Source organism: Hemicordylus capensis, chromosome 4 (assembly GCF_027244095.1).
Source record: "Hemicordylus capensis ecotype Gifberg chromosome 4, rHemCap1.1.pri, whole genome shotgun sequence".
Lineage (NCBI taxonomy): Eukaryota > Metazoa > Chordata > Lepidosauria > Squamata > Cordylidae > Hemicordylus > Hemicordylus capensis.
Window position 1 is genome coordinate 318274364 of NC_069660.1, and position 26640 is coordinate 318301003.

General features: G+C 43.3%; 1 protein-coding gene across 7 annotated transcripts in view; it reads left to right on the plus strand.

Moving 5' to 3' along the window:
• Positions 1-26640, plus strand: part of EEF1D (eukaryotic translation elongation factor 1 delta) — a 34176-nt gene that overhangs the window by 962 nt on the left and 6574 nt on the right. The window contains exons 1-7 of one of the 7 annotated variants that reach the window (XM_053245653.1): positions 5778-5873; positions 10240-11516; positions 13476-13599; positions 17932-18003; positions 24341-24412; positions 26053-26152; positions 26425-26528. In XM_053245653.1, coding sequence (XP_053101628.1) covers positions 5793-5873; positions 10240-11516; positions 13476-13599; positions 17932-18003; positions 24341-24412; positions 26053-26152; positions 26425-26528 — 1830 coding nt within the window. In that variant the 5' untranslated portion in view covers positions 5778-5792. Of the gene's footprint in view, positions 1-5777; positions 5874-10239; positions 11517-13475; positions 13600-17931; positions 18004-24340; positions 24413-26052; positions 26153-26424; positions 26529-26640 lie in introns of those variants that run through there. The other 6 variants (XM_053245654.1, XM_053245656.1, XM_053245658.1 and 3 more) reach the window with 6 other exon arrangements.

The following is a 26640-nucleotide window of genomic DNA, read 5'->3' on the forward strand; positions in this document are numbered from 1 at the left end:
TCCTATGTTGTTCCTGTGTTCCTATGTGTCTGTGATGGTGTGTCCAGCAGTCTAGGAGTGGCTGCTGCGGACATGTCATGTGCTGTCTTCGAGGCTGAGGCTTCCTGGGGCAAGAGTTCCAAGCACATGGATCCAAAAGTTCTTTCTTGCTTCCAGTTTTGCTACATCTGATGGCATCTCCATTGCAGTGATTGGCAAGCCAGTGTTAAAATGTTTACTGGTTGGTCTGATTTTTTTTAGATTTTATTATAATTGCAAGCTTGTGATTACATAAGTGTGTATGTAGATCGTTTGTCTGACCCACGTACTGAATATTGGTCAGGCAAATATTGGTATCCTGGTTGTTTGCGCTCAGTCAGGAAGATCACATTACAGACTCTGCAGCTGATTCTCTGTTTGACTTCATGCATTCTTCCAGTCCCAGTGCTCTTGAAAGTAGATGTGTCACAGAGATGGATACAGGTAATACATCATTTTGAATCACAATGGTGAGATCCTGGATTCCTGATTGATGGCTTAATTACAGCTCTCTCTAGCAATCTTTGCCGATTTTGTGGCTGATGAAATGCTACAATAGGTAGTTTGCTGATTGCTTTAGAAAGCTGTTTAGAGTTGGCTAAAATGTCTTGCACATTATTTATTGATTACATGTATAGACCGCCCCAACCACCTAATGGTGCAGCGAGGAAATAACCTGACTAGGAAGCCAGAGGTTGCCAGTTTGAATCCCCGCTGGTACGTTTCCCAGACTATTGGAAATATATTGTGCATCAGCAACATAGGAAGATGCTGAAAGGCATTATCTCATACTGTGTGGGAGATGGCAATGGTCAACCCCTCCTGTATTCTACCAAAGACAACCACAGGGCTCTGTGGTCGCCAGGAGTCAACACCGACTCGATGGCACACTTTACTATAGACCGCCCCATTGAAAGGCTCTGGATGGTGCACAACAAATATTAAAAGACATAAAACAAACACCATCTAAAACACACTGCTTAAAACAGTTTTAAAACAATTCAAAATTTAAAACCAATTAAAATACCTCAAAACAATTTAAAAACCTTGGAAGTCCAAGCCAAACAAGTAATTTTTCAGGGCTTTTTAAAAGGCCAACAACAATCCTAAACTGCAGATATAATATTTGTTAATCAACAATAAATCTATACATTTCCTTTAACAGCATCCTTCTGGGATCCAGAAAATACTTGTATGGAGTTCTGTTTGAAACTTTAAAATCTTATCTGTCTTTGTGCTTCTCCCCCACACACTCTCTGTATATATGTATATGAAAACACACGCAAATTATATTTGCATAGTTGTATAATCATATAATATATATGACTTATGTTATATAATACATATTGATTATATGCCCCTTTTTCTCTCCTACTATGGTAAGAAAGGGGGGGTGTATCTCATTTTTCTAATGTTCTCCATTTTCACAAGTGGGGCAGTGGCGGGATCTGATATGTGTTTGGCTCTGCCTTACTCTGTCTCTTAACGCGTCTGGGTATTTTTATGTATATGTCTTATTTCAGGGCTGTACAACTTTGGCTCTCCTGGATGTTGGACTACAAAACTCATCATTCCTATCTGTTGACCACTGCCAGTGGAAATTATGGAAGTTGTAGTCCAAAAGCAGCTGAAGTTGTTCACTGCTGCCTTGCTTCATTTGTATTCTGCTTTTTTCCCCATGATGGCATTCAGGGTGGTGTCCATTGGGCTCCCATCCAGACATTGACCTGACATAACCTGCTTCACTGCAGTGAAGGTGCTGCATCATGTGCCTTCAGACCCCACCTTTGGAGGATGATATTGTATGCCAGGGCTGCACAACTTTGGCCTTTATGCAGATGTTGGCCTGCAACTCGCATAATCTCTTAACTATTGGCTACTGTGGCTGAGGATGATGGGGAGTCCAAAAACACCTGGAGGGCTGAAGTTGAGCAGTCCTGATGCATACTGTCTGGTGAAGCTTCAGAAGGCTTTTTTTCTTGTGGGAGGAGCTCTTTTTTATATAATGCAGAAGAAGGAATTGAACCCTAGAATGGGGCTACTGGGAAGAGATGGTAGATCTTATGCACATGGAACTCAAGTTGGTGTTAATAGGGTTCTCAGATGGTTTCCCCTTTGAGTACTGAGCAGATCATGTGCATTTAGGCCATGCTGTGGGACCTTATGTGGTCATGTGGGGAAACCCAGGTTCAGAATGTGTGGTGTTTGGTTTGATCGTTTAATTGTTTGATATATAAAGCATTCTTAACAGGCAACCTTTACTTCATACAGTGCTCTGTAAATCTCTTATCCTTGCAGTACTATAGCTGTGTGTTGCGGTATAACCTTTCTATCCACCTCCTTCATCCTGGCTTCTGTAAACAGCTGAGGAAAGCCAAGCTACACCTGCCTCTTAATGGTGAATGTGAGGGTTCACATTAAGTCTTATTTCTACCCTGTCTCTGAAATCTGAGTGGCTGTAACATCTGCTATGGTTATAAAAGAACTGCAGCATTCCTGAATGTTGCAGGATCAGTGCTCAAGACTGCTGTGACTCTGCATTCTGCTGGTATTTAGACCCTGGTCTAATCACTTCTATTTTTAATTCTGTGCTCTAGAGTATTGTACCTTAACTAAACTTAACATTACATCATTTCCTGTTACTCAGTAAATGTTTACAGGTGGATCTCTTTCTCTTCATTTTATACCTGCTTTTCTTCTGTACTCCCTCACCCACAGATAGACTTTAGGAAACAATTTAAGACCTTTACTGTTGGCTTTTTGAAGGATTGAGATTAAGAAAAAAAATTTTTTTGCAGGTGTTTCTAAACTCATTTCTGAGTGCTTTTTAATCAGAATGCGTGGGGTGGGGATCCAAAGTGCTTTGTTCACTTTGAAATTTTAAATGTTTCCTTTCCAGTATATATTAGCCACTGATATATTAGCTCATCTCATATCTTTACCTGAAGACTTCTCTAGAGGCTCCTGGAGTGAGTAAGGATGAAACTGTTATTTCCAGATAAATTTGGAATTGAATGAGTTAATGCTATCCTCTTATTTCACTATCTGCATGGGAAAACACTTTTCATCTGAGGAACAGGTTGGCAGATTTGCTATCTATTAAAAACATTTTAGCCAGAGTTATATGTTAGGGTAGTGTTGTGATTTGTGATGGTTAGGCAGTTCTTGCACTCGGAGGAAGAACCCTGCTGCCTAAGGTGCTGTAGTGCAAAACCTGACTAAGCTCCAGTCTCTCAAGTAGAAGTGCAGTCTATTCTGTTGTAGTCTTTTAAATCAAAGGGAATACATTAGCTTGAGATTTCTCACTGTAAGAAAAAGAAAATGTGTATATGTTTGCAGGTATTAAATCATGTACCCTACCTCTGTTCTTTCAGTTACATACAGTAACAACTAATATTAAGTCTGCAGGGCTAACAAATACGTAATGGCTTTGCAGTTCTCATTTTCGAGTATTTGTGATCTGGAGAGAACTTAATATGACACTTATTTTCAGTAGTAGTTGCAATCTGTGAGTTATGACCACTGTATTCTAACAGGCTGCCACTCTTTCTAGTTATAAAAACCTTACAGTAACACTAAGATCTGGTTTGGCACAACTCCACTTTCCATATCCAGGAGCAATAACCAATCTTCCTCTGGATTGTGCTTATGTGGACAAATATAACACGTGAACTGGCAATCATGGACGTAGCCAGCAATGATTCCTGGAATCATGACTTTAAACATAATGTTGATGTGGTAACAGAGATTGCCGCCAGCCATATTTGTGATTGACTGGCTGGTTCAGGCATTATTTTGTCCATGTGAACGAAAGTCAGGAGATGGTTGAAACTGCATGCATGAGTAACAGAAAAGTGTGTGAATTGGCTTAGGCAGCCTGAATCTCTCTCTGCTTACTTGCAAGTAAGTCTCATTTGGTTTCATGGGGTTTACTGCCGAGAAAGTGTGCAAAGGTACCTTAGTGTGTGGTTTTTTTTAGTGTGTTTTTCCATGTGTCTGGGAACCTGTCATTATCCTTATTGGTTAGGATGAAGAGCATTCACTGAAATGAGTCTTTGGCTACATTCAGAATGGCTCCATGTGTAGCTCTTTGATATGGTTCTAGGAGGACAAATCGGTGATATCACAGACAAATATATAGTCCTGCTAGTGGCAGGAATGCTACACGGATGCAGCTTGAAGAAAGTCGCCTGTGATTTCTTTTTACACAGAAATATGGAAAAGAATAGCTGGTGTATATTTCAGGTTATTAACTTAGATAAATTGTACAGCAGTTTATAAATCACCCTTAAGGCCTGTACTTCAGTGCCTGTACTTCTGTGTACTATCTGAAAAGTGAATAAAATGAACTACAAGTAGAAATGTTCCCTTCAGAAAGAAGTACATTCCTTGACTCCACTGTATCCACTTGTACAAGATCGTGTGATTACTGGTTTAGGTACTTTTCCTATTTAATGTGTGTTGCTTTGGGTCATGCAAAGGCAACCGAGTGAAAGAAGCTGTCAAAAAGCTAACTAAAATCTTCTTTGTTATATATTAATTTTTTTTTAAAGGCTACTTCCAAGTATTGTTTTGCCGAAGCCTTTTAATGTGTTTCTACGCTCTTGGCTTTTGCCTCATCTATCTATCTATATATTTAATTCTCCTGGGTGAGCCTTGGGATGTGTGTCCTGGCGCCCAGATGATTGGCTGGGTGACGGAGGCGCCTGATTGGCTGAGGCACTCCCAGGAGGATTGGTTCCTGTGGCGGCCCGGCAGCAGAGGCGGGACCAGCCATGGAAGCGAGGTGGCTGCCCGGCCACAGAGGCACGACTCGGTCCGGCCACCTGGGCCGGAGGGAAGAAGTAGCCAGCCCCAACGAGTGCGCAGATGCTCTGTGCGGAGTTGTCTAGTGTAATTTTAAATGCAGTAGTCAAGCCTTGGGGAGAACACTTTGTTCCCTACAGTATATAAGTCAAGTCCTGAGAGGGTCAGCGGCAGGATCCAGTATTACAGAGATCTGCTTGTAGGGTTAGGGATGTTTTTCAAAGCTTAAACCATTTTGTAGTGCTATGATGAGACATAACGTGCACTTGCAACACACTGTAATAAGCAGCTTCTATTTGTCCTTTTAGATAAAACTGAACTGCTTCTTGGCTGCTGTTCTGATCGCTTGGTGAAGGTTTTACTCTTTGGTTGAACAAAACATTCTTACTTGCTCTAACTTTCTTCTTTCTTAATGCTGTCCTAGGAACTTAGAAAGTAAGTACTTGCTGGCAATAACTTTGGGCTTTTGTTTGTGTGGGGCTTTTTCCTTGCTTGACTTGTTTGTATTAAGAATGATTCCCACTGAGACTAAGGCAGGCCTATGAGGTTTTATTTTTAAAATGCGTCATAGCATCTGTAATTTCTATATATGTGTCTTTTTGTTTTGATGCTGGGGTTTTAGGAGGAAGAGTGAGTTAGAATCTAAACTCAGCAAAGACTATCAGTACTTTTTTTGCAATGCTTAAAACTTTCTGATGAAAATATATGCCACCCCCCAGATTAACAAAATTATTGCTGGTACTTTGAAGTGCATTGCCTTTTAGGGGTGTTGCTTTCCATTTCAGTCTTGCTCCTTCTTCAGGAATTGGAGCTAGTAACAACAGTTGAAGAAGAAAAACACACCGAGAATACTAAATTTAAAATCTACTGAAATTACAGAACACCTGCATAACCCTGGAATGCCAGCCCAAACAAGAAACCCTTATGATAATTCCAGGAGGCATTAAAGCTCACAGATCTCTAGTGACATGGAGTCCCATAATTATGTAATGCTGTGCAGAACCTTTTCTCTGTGCCGTTGCATCTTGAAGGAGAGCATAATTCACAAGGTACTCTAAGCGTTTCTCTTGCAGCCATTGCAGTCAGATGGCCTCTGACATATGTAGTGTCAAAGACATTAAAAGCTTTAATAGCCATTAATCTTAGCATTTGGTTGAAAAAAGTATAGTGTTCTGATATTCTACACAATATTTTCACTTAGAGTGGAATACTACCCCCCTTTTTGATAGTCACGCTAGCTGGCTTGTGTTCCTTAAAGCAATTGGATCTAATTCTAACACTCCCAAAAGGGTTTATGAAAAATGCTATACAAATACTTGTTTTATTGAATCACAACTCAGCTGTACAAAACTGCAGAAGTGTGTAGAGAAAATCTGTAGCATTTCCTTTTTAGTGACTTGGGCAAACCAAACAAATTTTCTAGATGGCAGTTGATATAGCGAAAGCAGGGTGGATTTGATTTAAATCAAACTGATTTAAATCACAATTTAAATCACAATTTAAATCACTAGCAGGGTGGATAAAAATAAAAACATCTGATTTAAATCAAAAAAATCCGATTTAAATCAAAACAATTGGATTTTTTTGATTTAAATCGGATTTTTTTGATTTTTATCCACCCTGCTAGTGATTTAAATCATGATTTAAATCGTGATTTAAATCAGTTTGATTTAAATCAAATCCACCCTGTAGCGAAGCCAAGGCCATGTCTTGAGATGTGCATCTTCTTTTCATCTTTTTGAGAGAAACCCTGTGTTGATTAAATAAGTGGATGGTGTTTTGCAAAAAAGAGAGAGAGATTCCCTAGTAATTAACTCTTTTTGGTTAATAACATTCCTTGGTAACATGACTATAGTTTCTTTTGAGGATAGAATGTCCACTGTATTTTATACACTTGACACTTCCTGCCAACAGGTGATCAATACAATCAAATTCAGGATTTTTCTCCTCCCACCACTCAGTGCTCCTTCACAAATCATGGTTGGCTTTTTTTAGTTCATGTGAGTGGCTGTAAAAGGATCCTGTCCATCATTCCTTCTAATGGAATTCCAGATGTTGTTGACTACAACTCCCAGCATCCCCAGCTGCAATGGCCTTTGGCTGGGGGTTATGGTGATAACTGCAACGGGTTATTTTACCTGGTACGAGATGCCAATTAATCACACCAAGAGGAGATCAAAATTATAAGCTTTTATTTACCTCTGCAAAGTTAAAGAAAGCACTGCTCTTGGAAAACACGTTCCAGTCAAAATGGAGCAGCCCCCCCCCCCAAATGGAGGCTGACAAAGCATTTATACAAAAAGGTTACAAGTTTCACACCATCAACGAATCAAAGGCAAAGAAGCAGTCTGGTGATACATCACACTAACCAGCATCCATGAGAAAACAGATGACATTGTTACTGTCCTTAACATTCCAGAGACAGTATATTGCTAATCAAATGAAAGAGAAACAGCCCTGGTTCCCACCAAAAGGGGAGAACAGGATGGGTTCGTTTCATGATTGTTACAGAGCAGAAGATACAAGAATAACAAAGGGGTGTGAAGAGCTCATGAAAGAGCCTGTTCTCATGAGAAAGTGATGACAGTAGCATTTATTCAGAGAACTAGGTCAGGCATAGGACTCAGGCTCTATTTGTAGAATCTAAGATGGCGTGACTCATGCCAACTCTTATCTAGAACAATTATAAGGGTATTCTACAGGTAACAATGGGAGTTGTAGTCAACAACATCTGAAATTTCCTGTTGGAGGGAGCACTGCTCCTATCCCCTAATTGTGTACCAGCCTTTTGCTAAAATCCTTATTTCTTTCCTCCTTCAGTCCCCCCACCCCCGTACCAGAGCTGTGGCTCGCTTCATACTCTGAGTGCTGCTTCTCTTCTGGAAACTTGATCATCCAAATTCTGCAATGCCATCTCATCCCCTGATCTTAGTTAATGTCTCCTATGTGGCTTTTGTCCTATATATGATGGCTGCTCATCCTTTCAAAATACTTTCAGTGTTGCGCTCTTTTTAAATCTGAGGGTAGAGCAGGCATGGGACTACCTGCTTTATGTAGTGTGCTAGAAACACATAGGGCACCTGTTGCTACATTCATAACATGCTGTAGGGGACAAGGTTAAAGCAGTATGCTTTAGGAGAGCCAATAGGTTACTCACCTAAATCATTGTTTTTCCTCCGCTTAGTTGCCATTGTGATGTCATTGCCTGTTTTCTAGTCACAATTCCCTAGAGGTTTCACACAAAGGTTCCTCCCATGAATTGTCCCATACATATCTTGGTTTTTTTTAACTTCTTAGTTTGAACTAGGGACGTGTAGGATTTCTCCTGGAACCAGAGTTGGATTTCAGCAAGTAAACTTTTTCCAAATTTTAAAACGAGCATTTCATTTCAAGTCACCGATAGTAAGTAGAGAAGGTTTTATTAAAATACACGAATAAGATGATGTAGTGGCAATGATATGCACACACTCCCCTACTCCAGACAAAATTTAAGATCTCTTTTAATGCATAGAGAATACAAATAAAAACAAAGATCTCAAACAGCTGGAGACTCCTAAAATTAAACACAGCAACTGAAGCTAAATCACCAGTCCAAGAACAGGAGGGAGGAGGAGATGACTACAGAAAAAGTACTACAGAAAAAACAGCCTATGCTGTTCAATACACATGGCCTCTTTTACCTTAAGTTCCGGTTAATTTATATCCATAAGGATTACACATTCACATTAAGTAGCTTTTCTTAAAGTCTCCTTTTAGTAATACACCAAGGATTTAATATTGTATACCGAGAATATGCATTTTAAAAACATGCAAGTAGCAGAAGTTCAAACTTCACTAATAGCATATACATGTACAGACCACTGGTCACACCCCCGAGCCAACTCTCAATGGAACTTGCATGGGATTTAGATTGGCTGATAAGTTATCAGCACCTTACAACAAATCTGAAATCAGTTTTCTCTGCTTAATATTGTTGGGAGTTACTGTGCAAATGGAAGACTAATATATCCTTGTTTGGATTTGTATTGGATTCTCCTTTGTCAAAGGAATATAGTGCTGACATGTTTGATTGGAAAACTATTTTCCAGCTTCTTATATTAAACAGTCGATGCAGATTGGCTGATAACATTGGCTTGGATGCTGAGTGTTATTGCACCCCTTGGATAAAACTCTGCCATCTAATGTTTATGATTGCAGTGTGCAAAAGAGCATAAAGAAGGATCAGTGTTTTAGATTTTTGCTTGGCCAACATGGCTTGATGTTAATAGACAACCTTTGAGGCTCAAGGAGCTGCTCCTTAGCTCTGTTATTGTCTAAGCCAGGGATTCTCAGTGTGTGGGTCCCCAGATGTAATTAGACTTCAACTCCCATAATTCCTAACCAAAGGCCACTGGGGCTAGGGATTATGGGAGTTGAAGTCCAATAACATCTGGGGACCCACACGTTGAGAAACCCTAGTCTAAGCCAACATGAACTGATCCAAAATAAGACAGTTGCCTGATCTGCCTCATTTCTGCCATTATGCCAAATAGCTTCCTGTATATTTCCATGAGTGGGTTTTTGTTTTAAGATAGCTGGTTCAGACATCTCATTCCCAGCCCAACATCTGAATCAGAGGATGACCTCAAGCTTCCCCACTTCCCTCATCTGCCTGACTTCAGAGAAGCCCCAGTCTGTTATATCAGCTTGCCATAACATTAGAACCTGGACACTGTATTTTGAATGCTTCCTATAGACCAGGATTGCAAACAAGCCTCAAACTGTGGCTTGCAGTCCTAGTCTCTAGGGCTGCTCAGCTTGGGTCCTGCTTTGGTTTTTGGACTACCATAATCCCCAGCCACAGTGGCCAATAGTCATGGTAGTTGTAGGCCAACATCTGCAGGAGGGCTGAAGTTGAGCAGGCCTGCTCTAGAGAGTGCTCAAGCCACTGTGTCATCTTTCAGACATCACAGCAAATGGTGATTTAATAGGCCAGGAATTCTTCTGTGGAGTAGTACATGTGGGGCATGGGGAAAAGCTTGTTGCTTGTTCCAGAAATGTGGCGCCCGAACCAGACCAATGAGTGCAGTTCTGCGTCTCTCATCCTGCAGTTACTCTTATTGGTTGTGGTCTGCAATCGTGAATTGATGCAAAACGAAAACAGTGTTAGCATATTAGGTAGCAATAAGTGCAGTTCTGTGGGTAGCCGTCTAAAATGGCTTGTTTAAAGCAGAGAGTGCACAGTGCAAGCTGTACACAGAATGCAAACACGTATGCATGCCAAGCTCCATTAATTGTAGGTATTAAGGCTGCATGTGTTGGTAAAATTGGGAGGGGGTTGTCTTGAATGGCTAGAACCTGCCATAAATATGTCTTATTTCTGCAACTATATGATTGTGCTTGTCTCTTAATGCTGCTGCTGCCGCCACCTGGAAGATGAGGACAAGAAAGCTGCTTTATCCAGCAGAAAAGGTCTGGGTGGACAAGCACAAGTACGACGAGGCAGAAAGGCTCCACTACGAAAGGGAAGCTACCCTTGCAGCCTCTGCTGCTGGGGCTTGCCAAGAGATGGTGGCCGTGAACGGCTTCTACCATGATGAGCCTATCGAGGAAGAGCTAAAAGAAGACCTGCAAAAGGCAGGAAATGGGAAGAAACAAAAGAAGAGGAAGTGCACACCCAGAGCCAGGCCCTTGGATCCAAAAGTGGATTTTGTCTTGGCTGGGTTATTAGCTGACTCTGTGTGGTTTGACAAGCCTCTTTTCGATCGGGCAGAAGCTGCCTACAGAAAGAAGCTTGCTGAAGTGTTGTCGCAGACGGCTCCTGAGATGCCCCTGGGTGCTAAGCAGTCTGCACTTGTGCCTTGGTCAGAAGTAGAGTTCCAAGGTGGTGTTAAGCCAGAGAGGAACGTGGCCATCTTGCACTGTGCCCATGGCAGCCTGATTGCTTGTCACCATGTGATTCAGGATGTTTGGGTCAACAAGTTCAACTTTGACGATGCTGAGAAGGTGTTTGTTGAAAGATCCCAGTTGGCTGTTTTGCCGCACTTTTTGGATCTCCCATCTGTGCTCTTGCACACTAACAAGACCAGCCCTGGACAGACGACGCCCGATGAAGGCTATGTGACTGCCCTGCCCACCCCCTCAACCCCAGCCACTCCAGCCCTGTCCACAGATGTGGCTCATACTGATGCTTCATTTGCTTCCCCCAGTCTGCTTGGTGCTTCAAACCAGACAGTAAATGGCAAACCTCAGATGTCTGGCTTACGGGCCCTGATCTCAGAGGTGTGGCTGGAGAAGCCTATTTATGACGAGGCAGAGAGGTGTTTCTATACAAACATGTTTGATGGGCACCCTCCAGGAAAGGTGAGGTTGCAGGAACGTGGGCGGCCGGAATCCTCAAAAAAGGGCCGGAAAGACAAAAAGAATCGTAGCGCAGGGAAGCTGATGGCCGGCAGAAGGGGGAATCATTCTGCTGCTTCTGCTACCAGAAGCATACCTCAAGATGCATCCTCTCCACCTACCTGGTATTTCATGCACAAAGACAGTGAGTCCTCGTGGCTTAGCAAGCCCACATATGATAGTGCTGAAGCACAGTATTATGCATCCGAGGCTTTGAAACTGGCAAACAAACAGGAGAGTGCAAGAACCTTCGAAGCAACAGTAGCAAAGCCATCACAGCCTCCTGCCTGGGCTTCGAGTGCACCAGAGTCTAAGTAGGAAACGCTTGTTCTGGGGTAAAAAACCTAATGGGCCCAGGTAGAGGTGGAAGTCCTTATGTGTGTCATAGGCAAAAACATTCTCAGTGTGCTCTTGTCTATGTGTGTGACAGTTGTAGAAAAAGACCAGGAGATTAGAATAGAAATTCAGTTTGAGTTGGGCTTCCCAGTGCTAGAGTGGCGGGAAAGCCATAATAGTTACTCTTCTAGATTATTACTAGTAGCTCTCAATACTGCTTAGGCTTATTCATGGTTTCCATTATTTTTTCCAAAGGTTATTACATTGTATAGCCATTAGGGAAATGATTTGGAAGTAAGGGTTAATGTAGCTCAAGTGTAACACTTCTGTAACTCTAATTCTGTACCTCTCAGTTTGCATGAATCTCTTGCTTGGTTACATATGGAGTATTCAGAGTCTTTATGCTCTTCTCTGTATAGCATGTTGGGTAGCTATCCCTCCTATACCTTATTTGAGTGTGAGAGATTGAAGTTTTTGCTTGATCTGGGAGCTTGCAAATACAAGGAACAGGTTTTAGAATCCACAGATGCTGTATCGTTTCTCTTCTGGCTGTTCCAAGCAGCAGTTGTGCTGGGTGGTTTCTTAACGTATAGTCCAAAGTGCTCCTTAGCAGTGGGATTCCATGGTCTGGAGGTGTTTTGAGGAGTTTGATGTTGGACTTTGTGAGTGGAATAAAACAAAATTACAGATATATCTGGAAGGTGCTTCTTTGCATTGGCCTTATGCTGCTTTTTTGCTCCTCGAGAGATTTGCAACATCACATTGCAAATTTTGATGTTTCCTGTAATCTTTCACTGTGTCATCCTGCATAACCTGCCCCAGAGTAACAATGCAGTCTCCTGCTATGTGCTGTACAACTCCTCCCACCTTGCCCAGCTAATATGCTTGTGAAGGGGAAGCACTTAATGACCTGTTGGTCATAGATTCCATTGCCACATCCTAAATCCTCACATATTTAGTAATTTGTTACTAGATGGGAAATACAAACATTCTAGTGTTGGAAGCATCTCATGATTCTCATTTGTCCAGTACTATGAAACGATGTGCCTGAATGAAGGCCTCTAGAAAACTACTGTGCGTGCGTGATGTTTGCCATGTGGTTTTTGGCCAAATTAATCCTGCGCTTTTGGTTTTGGTTTTGTCTTGTACTTAGGAAGCATTTATTTATTTATTTATTTATTTATTTGCTGGAAGCTGGTTAAAAATGATTCCACTCCATCCCTTTTTGCCCATAAGAGTTGAAGCTCTCAAAGTTACACAGAACCATTGAAGAGGTGTACTTGGGTACTATATGCTGCTGATGGGCTGTGCCCTTCTAGGAAGGACTAGGTACTGTCAAGAAAGTGTTGTTTCTGAGCATGCTCCAGTATTGAGGCAAGCTTCTGCAAGCAGGTATTTTAACAGATGTGTTTTTCAGATATCTGTTTGTCTGAGGGCTGGACTACATATTGTGTTAAATGCATAGCTTGACCCAGCATGCTTGGTGTGTTAAAGTTTAAATAGCAATGGTGGAGGGTCCAGGCAGGACTAGGGCAAGGCAATAGGGACTGGAGGCTTTTAACTGTTCCCACCTCCAATCTTATTCTCCTTTTCCCCTACAGCTGCTATTAAGTTAGAAAACAGCATGCAGGGCTAAACTCTGCATTTAAGGTATCATGTAGTTTGGGTCTGAGTGCAGTTAAAATGGGTCTAGAAAGCTAATTGAAAGGAGAGCCCTTACTTACTCTGTGGGGTAGAAAGAGGACCAGAGCAGGCAGTTCTTGACTGGGCTCATTTATGTTAGCCTTTCCATTTGAGGAGGTGAGGGGGGGGTGTCAGTGAGTTGTTGCAGGCTGCAGTCTGAAGGGGAAAGAAGAAAGATGTGGTTAGATTAACCTGGCCCTAGCTAGTGAACTTAGTTTTTCCAAGGCATTTATTCCATTTTCTCCCCCTTGCAGAAAAATGGCAGGCAGCTTCCTCATGCATGAGAAGATCTGGTTTGATAAGTTCAAGTACGACGATGCTGAGAAGAGATACTACGAACAGATGAACGGTCCAGTTCCCGGCTCTTCGCACCAGAAGGTGAGAAACCCGTATCCTCTGAGGAATGGGGCCATTGAGATGTCCCAGGGCTCCTCCTGGAGCAAGTGGTGGGGTAGTGGAGAACCGCTTCCTATCTGTACACTTGACTTGTGTCCAGGCACACTCTCGACTCAATGCCTACTGAGTATAAGAGGAGCCTTGCTGGATCAGATCAACAGCACATCTATTCCAGCTTCCGCTCCTTATGGTGGTCAATCAGATGCTTCCAGGAAGCCCACAGGCAGGAAGGGAGCAGCCTCCCCTGCTGTTTGGCCCCCAGCAGAATCAGTATATGGGAAAACAACCTGCCTCTGAACTGATTGGTAGTTGTAGGTCTGCAAAAGTAATGCCCTAGGTAGAGAGCACATCCAGCATTATTCATAAGAGTATCTGAGGTTTCCATGCCATATCCTTCTTGCTTGTCATCCCCTTGTCATACAGTGGGGGTGAGGTTTGGCCTCGAGTTGGAGGGGATTTGTTGAGGTGTCCTCATTCCCCTGTGCTTTGAGTCTCTGTCTGGCACACCAGGGCATTTCATTGAGAAATTCCTTCCCTCCCTGATGCATTCCCTGCTACTGTAGAGGTGATGTAGTGAGAGGTATCTCTTCTGCTTCCCTCCCCAGTTCTTCTGCTAGTCAAGCCATTCATACAGCTTCCACAGCTTGAGCAGGCCAGCTTCCACTTGTAACTTGCTGGCTGCTTAGGTTTGGAAGTTGGCTGTAATGTCCTATATTGATGTGGTCCCCAATTTGTGAGAGATTTTTCATAGATGTTCACACCTCAGTCCCATTCATTAACGTCTGTTCTTCGAACTTGGTGTTCTTTGAGCTTCTGAACAAATTATCCTGGAAGAGTGCTTATGCTCTGTAGACCAGGCTAGAATAATGGGCGTTCAAAGTACCCTGTGTGCTGTTAAAAAAAAACAGCTTAAGGCACAATGCATGACGTTTGCTGTTTCAGTTATGGATGCACAGCAGAGAGGGTAGGAGCAGCAGGGTGTAATTCACAATTTTTTACTTTCTTTGCTGTTGAAGGAAGAGAGAGTAGCCTGGATTCAATGGTGGTGGTGTTAAGTGTTTGTTTTGTGTGTTTGAGGCTACCTGGATATAGGAGAGCTATAGAGTGGTGATCAAAGCTTTTGTTCTCCTTGAGCATCCCTGAGCCTCAGCTGCAGATTCCAGAGAGGCTTTTGTTGACCTTGTTACAGAAAGTGGCCTGGGAGGGAGAGAAGGAGGAGGTGAATAAACTTACTAAACTCCATTGCTGGTCATGAACAGTTGGGTTGAAGAAGTAGCATTTTGAAGGTATCTGCATTCTTTTCCTCTCAACTATTGTTCCCTGGAAGCTCATCTCAAGGCTGTTGTATATGTATAGTGTGTCAAGACCTCTCCCTGTGAGCCATGATAGGAGAGTCTTCAGATTAGCCCCGGATGAAATGTAAAGACCTGACTTAAGCCTGGAGGTCCTAAGCAGCAGCATGGGGATTTGCAGCAACTGGCTTGGTTCTCGCATGAAGAATGTTCCTTTGCCAATGGAATTTCTGCTTTCTTCCCCGCACCTCAGCTTAGGAAAGTTGTCAGTAGTTTGCAGGGTCTCAGTTGCTAGCTTTGTAAGAACAGAATGGGCTGATAATTGCAAATATGGTTGGAATCTGCAGGAGCCGGGGCAGGATTTCCTGCTTCCGTAGCCTGGCTCACAGTTTCTGTCTTGTTCTGCTATGTTTTTGCTGGCTGCTTTAATTGTGGGCGCTGTATGAACAAGAAATGCCTTCTCTTGGCCAGCTGCTTGTCTGACATTTGTAAAGACTTAACCCATAGAGAGGGGTAGGCTGTAAGTGAAGCAGAATAGGCTTTGTTGAGGCAGGGAGGGTCACTGAGTGAAACTCACACACCTAGAATAAAGCAGATGCAAGGTGTATTTAAAGTTCCTCAGTACTGTCTCTTAGGAAGAAATTTGGAACAAACAAAATGGTGTTTTCATTGGGGCCAGCAAGTTATTGGTGTGGACTTGCTGCATCCCAGAAAAGTGCGGAGACCTTTCTATGGGCTTTTCGTAATGAGAACTGCACAGGTGCTTTCCAGGGTGTTGTAAGGCTGTTCTTCCCACACTGTATGCCATAAGGAGGACTGAACCTGCCTTGCCAGATTGAGCCACCATGTTGGAAGCACCCGCCATTCAGTGCCCAAATGAGTGTGAAAGTGCTGTGCAGCATTGGTCTTCTCTTTCCCCCACACCACCAATATTTATTTTGTAGGGCGTCTATATACTGTCTTTGGCTCTCAAGGTGGCTTACAAAATCAAATCCAACATTATACAATAAAAATTCAAAATTGCAGCTCTTAAAAACCATTTAAACTAAAAGGAGGAAAAAAACCCCACACAACCTAAAAAGAAAAAACACAACCTTAAAAGACTGACACACGGGAATATATGGCTGTGTATGCATGAATGCAGAGGGAGTCACTATCAGAATTCCTTGATGCGGCTTTCACTACTACTGATTGGTACCAAGGAATCCTCGAATAGTTACCATTTGTCAGAAAACAGTCTCAGCCCTGAGTGACTGAGCAAATTGGAGACTGGGGGTCACCCTCAGTTACAAGACAGATGAAAAGGAAATATTTTTTTCACACAATGCATAATTAACCTATGGAATTCTTTGCCACAAGATGTGGTGACAGCCACCAGCCCGGATGGCTTTAAGAAGGGCTTGGATAAATTCATGGAGGACAGATCTATTAATAACTACTAGTCTGAGGACTATGGACCACCTCTAGCTTAAGAAGCAAGATACTTCTAAATACCAGTTCCAAGGGAGCAACAGCAGGAGAGAGAGCATGCCCTCAGCTCTTGCCTGTGGGCTCCCCAGAGGCATCTGGTGGGCCACTATGTGAAACAGAATGCTGGACTAGAGAGGCCTTGGGCCTGATTGAGCTGGTCTGTTATCATGTTCTAAAGATGCACATTTATTCTGAGAGCTGATTGAAGAACATACTAACATGTGTCTTTGGACATAAGTGTGAAGAAGGGTGCCTCTAATCCACTGAAAACAATACCCTGTTGCCCAGGAATCAAAAGACTGGGAAACACTAGTAGGGTCTGAGCATTTTCATCTCAGCCCAGTTTGCAGGCATGTGTGAGACTCCGTGTGGCTGCCTTAGCTGCTGCCTTCTCTTCTAATTGCCACCATTGGTGGCAGAGGTGTGTGTGTGTGTGTGTGGATAGTGAGACTGGGTACATAGCTTAGTTTCTTAATCTAGTAGCACTCATGCAGAGAGATGCACTCCATGGCATGGTCAAATTCAGAGCAGGAGAACCTGAAGATTATGAAGTGTGGAATGTGGTCTCCTGCACATTTGGTCCTTAAAAGTGATGGAGAGGTACTAGGCAATATATGGCCAGTAGCTGGTGAAGGCTCAAGCAAGAGGGGGTGTGGCATTGGTGCTTGTCACAACTCTGTCCCTCTCTCATGGCTTCCATATTCTGAGATTCAACCATCTAGTCCCAGTTGGCTTGCTTTGCTCACCCTGCTTTTCATTCTACCACCCTAATCCTCAACAGGAGCAGATGTCAAAGTTTTTGAAACCTCAGATCTGAGAAACGTCGGCTTATTCAAAACAAGCAAATAGACTCCACTTGCAGAATTTTGGGTGCAGAATTTGGGTTGGGGCAGAAGATGTGAAGCACTGATATTGCTGCCTCTGCCAGAACTTTGGCAAACTTGATTTCTGTTTTTATTTTTCAGCTTTATCACCCCCTGTTTGTGTAGGCTCTGGGCAGGTAGCAACAGAATGGAAGCAGTGTTGCCAGTACTAAGTTTGCATTGGCCCCTTCTGTGGAAAACTGTTTCATTAGCCAAAGCATGACTGTAGAACTGGCGATAGTTGTGTCATTAATAATAAAAGCACCCGCCTATCTGTTGCAAACATTGGTGGGCAGTTACGGTGTCCTGGTGCTTGATGCCTGGATCTTATCCTGAAGGTTTTCTGGAGTGTAGCCTTGATGTAGCTGCTGACAGCACAGTTGTGGTATGCAGCAGATAGAATTGATGCTTGGGTTTTTTTTTTGTGTGACTAACCGCTATAGTCTAGAGGTCCTCAATCTTGGGTTCCCAGATGATGTTGGATTATAGCATCCATCATGGCCTTTGGGCTGGGGATGATGGGAGTTGTAGTCCAACATTATCTGGGGACCCATGGTTGGGAACTGCTTTTGTGAAAAGTTAAGCACTCTTTCCTTTTTTCACGTAATCCATCCTCAGTAATTTCTCCTGTATCTATATGTACCTTTTTTTAAAAAACAACCACTTGGTTCTTTCTGCACTGTTTGCAGGAGAACGGAGCCAGCACGATCCTACGCGACATTGCCAGAGCCAGGGAGAATATCCAGAAGTCGCTGGCCGGAGTGAGTACCTGGGCGCTCTCTCACCAGCTGGCTAACTGCATTCATTTTTCCTAGCTATGGCATATCTCACAGATACAGCACCCCACCCCCACCCTCCCTGTGATTGATTTCCCCATAAACTGTATGCGTGTGTGTGTTTTCCCCCATACGTTAGAGTGGGGTAGAGAAGATGGGATGAGCTCTGTCTTGCCAACAAAGAGGCATCTGCTTTGTCCTGCTTGTTTTAGCCAAATTGCATTTGCAGACTAATCTTAAGTGCCCTTGCTGTGCATGTTTGCACTTGTGCCTTTTCGTCTAGAGCAAGATAAGATGTCGCATGGTTCAACTCCTCTTGCTGGGCTCTTCCATTTCAGACAGCAGGTAGGGTTGTCTGAATGGTCCCCTAAGTTTGAAAACCTCCATGGGTGTATAATGCTAGTATGACAGGAAGAAGAATTTTTGTTAATGTGGAGATATTCAAGGATACAGTTCGCCATCTGCCACCTGAAATGCATCCAGCCCAGCAAAAATGGTGACCTCTCTGTTTCTCTTGTCATTTGCTCTGCATTTGGTTAATTTCTTCAGAATAATGAAATACCATGGGGAAAACGATTGACCTGTCAGGAGGGGGCATGCTTTTGAGTTGAGCTATGCCGGACAATCATCTTCTCTATCCGGTTTGCTTCCCTTTGTTATACATGCAAAGAGACAGTCTGATTTGGTTGTGAATTTTAACTCTGAATGTTGCTGCAGGAATGTAGGCTGGGTTCATGTGAACAGAGCTAACTACATATTAATCAATTGCACTGGCTAATTAATAATTTAATTTATGGAACTTAATGCCGCAAGATGTGGTGGTGGTCATTGGCTTAGATGCCTTTAAAAGGAAATTAGGTAAATTCATGGAGGAGGAGAGGTCTTATCAGTGGCTGTTATGGTAACTAAATGGAGCCTCTCTATTCAGAGGCAATCTGTCTGTGAATACCAGATGCCTGCAATGAGGGGGAGGTCTGTTGCCTTCATGCCCTGGCTGTGGGCTTCCTGGAGGCAAATGGTTGGTTCTTCTGGAAAGCAGGATGTTGGACTAGATGGACTTTTGGTCTGACCCAGCAGAGCCCTTCTTACATGGTCTTCTATATTCTCTCAGTGCAGTTTGTATCTGGTTCTTAGGCAATTGCCTGTCCAGGTAGCTTACAAGGCCAAGTCTGCTTAGCTATAACCATAGAAGATGGTCATGTGCCTTTAGTGAATTATTTGCCTCTGTCTTCACTATAGAAGAGATGACTGATATTTGTGCCTGAACTAACATTCTGAGGGAGTCAGAAAAACAGATAGAGGTGACGAGGTGATATTCTGGAGTATATTAAAATTAAACAGATGGCATCCAACTGAGTTCTTTAAGAACTCTCATTTTTGGCAGGGAGGGTGAGAGAGAGAAGGGATCTAGGGAGATCCAGGAAATCACAGGCTAGTTAGCTTAACATCTGTTCCAGATAAATTGGTTGAAAGCATAATCATGATTGAATCATTAAGCATATAGAAGAATAAGCCTAGCTCAAGGAGAATTGGAATGGCTTCTGTAAAGGTAAGTCTACCTCACTAATGTCTTAGATTTCTTTGAGAATGTCAACAGCCATGAAGAGAAGTGATCCAGTAGATTTTGTATACTTGGGTTTTCAACAAGCTTTTGACAAAGTCCTTTACCAAAGGCTTTAGAGTAAACTTGATAGTTGTGAGATATGAGGGCAAGTCTTTTTATGGACTGGTAACTCCTTAAAGAATAGGAAGCAGAGGGTAGGCGTAAGTGGACAGTTCTTACAAAGGAGGAGGTAAGAAGTGCTGTTCCCCGAGGAACTGTATTAGGGCTAGTGCTTTGGAGCGGTTTCATAAATTATCTGGAGTTGGGCATAAAGCAGTGAGGTGACCAGGTTTGCAAATGGCACCAAACTATTGGTCGTGAAAACCAAAACTAATTGCAAAGAGCTCCGAAAGGATGTCTACAAATTTGATGAATAGACAACAGATTGGCAAATGTAATTCAGTATAAATTAGTGTAATGCACGTTGGAGCACATATAAAACCTTATTTGGCAGATTATGTATAGTTCTGGTCTCCACATTTCAAAAAGAAAATTGTGGAACTGGAAGCAGTGCAAAGGGGACAAAATAATTGGGAGATGATCAAGCACCTTCCTTATGAGGAAAGGCTACAGAATTTGGAGCATTTTAGTTTAGAAAAAAGCCAACTTGGGGATATGATTGGGGTTTATAAAATTGTACATGATGTTTAGAAAGAGGGTAGAGAATTTTCGCCTTTCTTGCAACACTAGAACCCAGTAGTCATCTGGTGAAACTTATTGGCAGGAGATTCATGATAGACAAAGGGAAGTAGTCCTTCCGACAGCACATAATTAATCTATGAAATTTGCTGCGATCGTTAGCTTAAAAGGGGAATAAGACACATTCATGGAGGAGAAGTCCATGAATGGCTATAAGTCATGATGGAGATCTGCTACTTCCAGGTTCAGAGGCAGTATTCCTCTGAAGAGCAGTGGCAGGATAGAGAGATGACTTCATCTTCTGCTTGTAAACTTGCCGGAGGCATCTAGGTGGCTACTGTAGAATGCTGGGTTAGATAGGCCTATGCACTCATGTTTTTATTTTGTTCTGGGTGCATTGCTGCAGAGGTTATTTATGAAAACAGACTGAACGTTGCTATTAACACACTTCTTCTCTGCAGGAGCTGTGCTTTTTCTAGAGGAAAGCATTCCTTCTCTAACATTCACATAGACAAACACTTCAGCTCAAAGAGGACACTGCGCTAGTGCTCCCTCCTCTCTCTCATTCCTCGCTGATGAGAACTGGAGCTAAAGCACACAGAGGCTGTCAGGTTGGAATAAGTGTTGATGTGACTGTGGCCTTAGTTGTGGCACAGTTAGAGAACATAGTAGTATTTACTTCTGCTGCTATGCAGTCACCACTTGGATACAGGAGACTCTTGAATATCGTGGGGGTAATGTTCCAAGAAATTACTATGGGAACTGTAATTCCAGCACTCTATTGATAGCATTGGTAGTAACTACAGTTCCCAGGAGCCCTCATGTGCCTTCCTGACATGCCTGCACGTTCCCACTTCTGTAGAAGAACCCCGCCCCCACTCTAATTGTAAGGGGCTGCGTGGAGTTTACTGCGATGGGTGCAGTCACCTCCTCGCAACATTGAGGGGATGCTCCAGATTCGTTGGCATTGGAGGCTCCAATGCACAACCCTACCATCTCCCATGCCCTGCTTAATGCAGTTGACAGATGTAACATGCTCATTCTCACACAATGTTAATGATATTGATGGTAGTCTGTTTTGGGAAGAAGGCAGCGTGTTTCTTGTGTGTTCTGCATTTGGTTCCTTGGTTGCACTTTGGGTTTTCAGTAGCTTGAGGTAAGAAGCTGATGCCATTCTGCTTGTTAGAGGGGAGCTGGTGGTGGCCAACCAGCTCCAGGCGGTTTTGGAGGAAACTGATTATCTAGACCCATTTCAAACTGGCTTTAGAGCTGGCTATGGGGTTGAGACAGCCTTGGTTGGCCTGATGGATGACCTCTACCGGGGAATCAACAGAGGGAGTGTGACTCTGCTGGTTCTTCTGGATCTCGCAGTGACATTCGATACCATCAACCATGGTATCCTTGTGGTTTGCCTTGGGGAGTTGGGGATAGAGGGCACTGCTTTGCAGTGGTTCCACTCCTATCTCTTGGGTACATTCCAGATGGCAGAGCTTGGTGACAGTTGCTCCTCAAAACAGAAACTATTATATGGAGTCCCTCAAAGCTCCATTCTGTCACCAGTGCTTTTTAATATCTACATGAAACTGCTGGGTGAGGTCATCAGGAGACTTGGTGCAGGGTGTTATTAGTATGCTGATGACACCCAAATCTACTTCTCCTTTTAATCTTTATCATTAGGAAATGGCATACATTCCCTAAATGCCTGCCTACAGGCAGTAATGGGCTGGATGAGGGATAACAAATTGAAACTGCAAGACGGAGGTTCTCATTGTAGGGGCTCAGAATTTGAGGGATGAGTTAGAGCTTCCTGTGCTGGATGGGGTTGCACTCCCCTGGAAGGAGCAGGTACACAATTTGGGAGTACTCCTGGACCCAGGCCTCACCTTGATATCTCAGGTGGAGGCTATGGCCAGGAGTGCTTTCTATCAGCTTCGGCTGATTTGAAAGCTGCGTCCATTCCTTGAAGAGGATGACCTCAAAACAGTGGTGCAGCAGCTGTTAACCTCCCGGCTTGACTATTGCAATGCTCTCTATGTGGGGCTGCCTTTGTACATAGTCCAGAAACTTCAGTTAGTTCAGAATGCAGTAGCCAGATTGGTCTCTGGGGCAATCCAGAAAGACCATATTATGCCTGTTTTGAAACAGTTGCACTGGCTTCCAATATGTTTCCGGGCAAAATACAAAGTGCTGGTGATTACCTATCAAGCCCTGAATGGCTTAGGTCCAGGTTACCTTAGAGAGCACCTTCTTCTGCACGATCCCCACTGCAGGTTAAGCTCATCTGAGGAGGTCCCTCTTCTGTTACTACCGGTGCATCTGGCGACTCAGAGGCGGGCCTTCTCTTAGCAGTTCCTGGGCTGTGGAATGTACTCGCGGCAGAAATCCATAATCTGAGTTCATTATTGGCCTTCAGGATAGCCCTTAAAACCTATCTGTTTGGCCTGGTTTTCCAAGGTTTTAAAAACTGTTTTAAATGTGTTAATTGTTCATGATTTTATGTTTTTACAGTTTCCGATTTTAACGGTTAATTTATTTTAGTTGTTTTTGTTTTAATATAAACTGCCCTGAGCCACTTTTGGAAGGGTGGTGTAGAAATCAAACCCCTGCTAACTGGGCAAAGAGGCACCTTTCTAACGTGGTGATTCTCTTTATTTAGCAGGGGGAGAGTAACTGGCCCTATCCACCCCCAGCATAGTACCTCCAGTGACTGTTGCTGGTGTCTATCTTCTGTTTCTTTTTAGACTGTGAGCCCTTTGGGGACAGGGATCCATCTTATTTATTTATTATTTCTCTTTGTAAATTGCCCTGAGCCATTTTTTGGAAGGGCGGTATAGAAATCGAATGAATGAATGAATGAAATAATAGAATGAGTGCTTTCCAATCCTGAGGTGCCTTCAGATCACTTGATCTTACACTTGGTTTCCAAAATTCACTTTTAAAACTTATTGTGCTGTCCCAAATGTTGACACCTCAGCATGCCAAGATTCCTAAAGGGATGACAACCATTCAGTACAAAAAGCACTGCAGCTTTGACCCGGTGACAACTGTATGAGCTTCTCCTAATTTGGAGTAGGTCTGATTAATCATTAGGAGCACCCCATTAATGACAAACTGAATTAGTGATCAAAAGATTTAAATCAAGCAGTGGTAGTTACAAAACACAGAACTAAGGAAGCACCAAAGTTGGGGTGCAGGTGGCAGGAGATGGAAAAGGAGGTGAAATGTCCAGTGCTACAGTGAGCAGCATCTGGTAAGGGAGGGATTTGCCATACAGAGACTGTGTAAATGTGTGGTAAGATCCAAACCCCCCCCCCAAAAGCCCTAAATTGCAAGAATCCTTCTTGGAGTTTATTTGTGTATAAGAATGGTTGTCACTTGCAAATTTGATCACTTCATATTGCCAGGCCTTATAGAGACCTTTGGGTGATCCCTCCTTGTGAAAACTACCCATTTACTAATGCTTTCTACTTCCTGTGCTTTAACAAATTAGTAATCCATAAGAGGAGCCATCCTCTTATCCCATGATTGCCTCATTTACTTAGAAGCATATGGTCTTGCATGAAGCTTCTTTCAAAGTCCAAATATGTGTTCACTGGAATACCCCATCTAAAATCCTTGACTTTGTCAAAGAATTATGTCTGTTCTGAAAGAAAAACTCCATTACACAATCCTTGCTGTGAAGCCTAGTGAGATTCTCCTTTGTTAGGCTGGCTCAGCCATTCCCACTAAGTGACCAGATGCATTGGGACAAGCTGACCAGGTGTGGAGATTGCTCTGGTTCAGTAGGGAAGGATTTACTGTCTCTGCTCAGACAAACTTGCCCAACTCTTGGCTTCTTCAAGTCGAAAAGAATGGCATTTTGGAGCTTAAACTGCCCTTCCTATTTTGTCCCAGATCTCTACCTTGACCTCAGAATATTCTTTGTTGTGTACTTTTTGTTTTACTTAGTTTTTCTTTGCTTAGGCATGCTTTTCCGCATTTGGTTTTGACAGTTGTGCTTGCCTGCACCACAGCTGTATGAATGAATTTGAGTAAATAACCTATTTTGACGCCCGCAAAATATGCTGTTGCCCTTTCCAGCTCAAGACAGTTTTGCAAAACCCTCATGAAGCCCCTCCTGCTCGTCGCAAGAAGCAGTCAGGTCGTGCGACTGTAAGTCGCGGGGTGTGAGCACAACTAACCTATTTGTCTCTGGGGACATGTGTTGCTTCTACCTAAGACCCTTCCTCTCCCCCCCCCCCGCCCAATTCACACTGCTTGCAAAGCCTGTTCCTTGAAATGGTCCATTTCTTCCCAGTTGTATTTCTGTCAAATAGTTGCCCAGTTATGTTCAGCTACCCTTCAGGAATTGCTTCTTGAATGAAGAACGAATCTCGGCTATAGAAAGAGATCCTAATTTCTCACTTAATTTGGGTTTTTAGAAGCATTTAGACTACTTAAGCTGTGGAAGTATCTGGGAAGAAAACACTTTGATGGTTAATTGTAAGCTGGCATGCCTGTGATTAGATCCCTGCCCTAAGATCCCACAGTGCCAGTTAGTGCATAGGCTTATATCAGGGGCTTGTGCTGGCCCAATAGAATTGTAGACACTTTGTTTAAATAACCTATGTCATGGGTTCTCAAACTTGTATCCCCAGATGCTGTTGGACTACAACTCCCCATCTTCCCTAGCCACAGTGGCCAAAAGCCATTGTGGCTGGGAATGATGGAGTTGTAATCCAACAGCATCTGGGGATACAAGTTTATTAGGAATCCAGGAAGCTGCCATATACCGAGTCAGACCATTGGTCTATCTAGCTCAGTATTGTCTTCACAGACTGGCAGTGGTTTCTCCAAGGTTGCAGGCAGGAATCTCTCTCAGCCCTGTCTTGGAGATGCTGCCAGGGAGGGAACTTGCAACCTTCAGCTCTTCCCAGAGGGGAAGATCTTCCAGGGCTCACACTTCTAGTCTCCCATTCATATGCAACCAGGGTGGACCCTGCTTAGCTAAGGGGACAAGTCATGCTTGCCGCCACAAGACTAGCTCTCCCCTGTGTCATATCGGGCTGCTTTTGAGATTCCCCTCTGCTTGAAAAGCTGTTTGCCATGTGGCATAAGAGGGATGGAGACTACAAGAAAAGCAAGCCTAAGACTCCTTTAGGCTCATGGGACTAGTGGCCCATTTCCTTGTGTCCTGGCCAAGTTCTCTAGAGAAGAACTTGAGCAGTCTGTTCCAGGCTTGTGAAGAAGTGATAACCCACCCCTGAATGTAACACTTGTGAGCCTGTCGTGCACAATGTGGTCTCATAGCAGAGTTTGGATTGTGCTTGGAGAAAGGTTTTTCCAAAGGGTAAGAGGCACACATACTCCTCCTCTGAGACAGATATATACATTAATAACAAATACTGTCTTGTATAAGGGAGTTAAAAAAGCAGGAAGGTGCCACATAGTGTGGACAATTTAGCCATTATATTTTAGTTTCTAGAGTGTATTATGACTCCATAGAAATGTCTTTTAAGAAGTTGAGGAACCAGATGTTCACACCAGTTCCATCCTTGGGCTCATGGAGAATCAGTCTGTTGGTCCTTGTGCTTTGTTTTGTGCCTTCTTCTTGAGGCCGTTAAGTCCTGGATGTTCTGACAGTTCCCTCTGTTTCCCTCCTGTTGTTGCAGCTCTGTGAAAATTGTGTTTGTGTCTGATAAGATGTTGGCAGTTGATTTGCTGGTCTCCTCCTTCATGCTGTCATCTCTCTCTCTCTCTCTCTCTCTCTCTCTCTCTCTCTCTCTCTCTCTCTCTCTCTCTCTCTCTCATAGAGTGTGAGCAGCACATCTTCAACAGGACCTGGTGGAGACCAAATTGAGCTGGTCACTAGGATTGCAAGCCTGGAGGTGGAGAATCAGAACCTTCATACTGGTGAGGGACAAAACTGGGTCATGTGCTTGTTGCATTTATTGCAGGTGCTGTGCCAGTGCGTCCTTTCTGCTCTCTTGTTCAAAAGGAGGAAAAGGTGGGGATGGGGGTTTGGCTGCTTTATAAGGAGCTAGATAATCCTGATGCTCATACAGTCTAACTGGAAGAAAGAAAAGGGAATGTTGCATGCTTTTTTTCTTTGCTGATCCTATAAGTAGATATGTGTGTTTCCCCCCGTCCCTTTCTTTCTCTCTCTCTCTCCTGGATATCTCCAGTGGTTGCAGACCTCCAGCTCGCTATCTCCAGACTGGAAACTCGCCTGAGTTTGCTGGAAAAAGTATCTACCTCTCATCATCCTTCCCCAGCACCACCAACGCAGGTAAAATAATCCTGGAAGGAACCTTCCACATGTTGTACCGGCCACTCTGTTTGTAGGTATGAATATTCAGACTTTTAAAATCCTATCCCACACAAGGCTTTCCAAGTGGAGT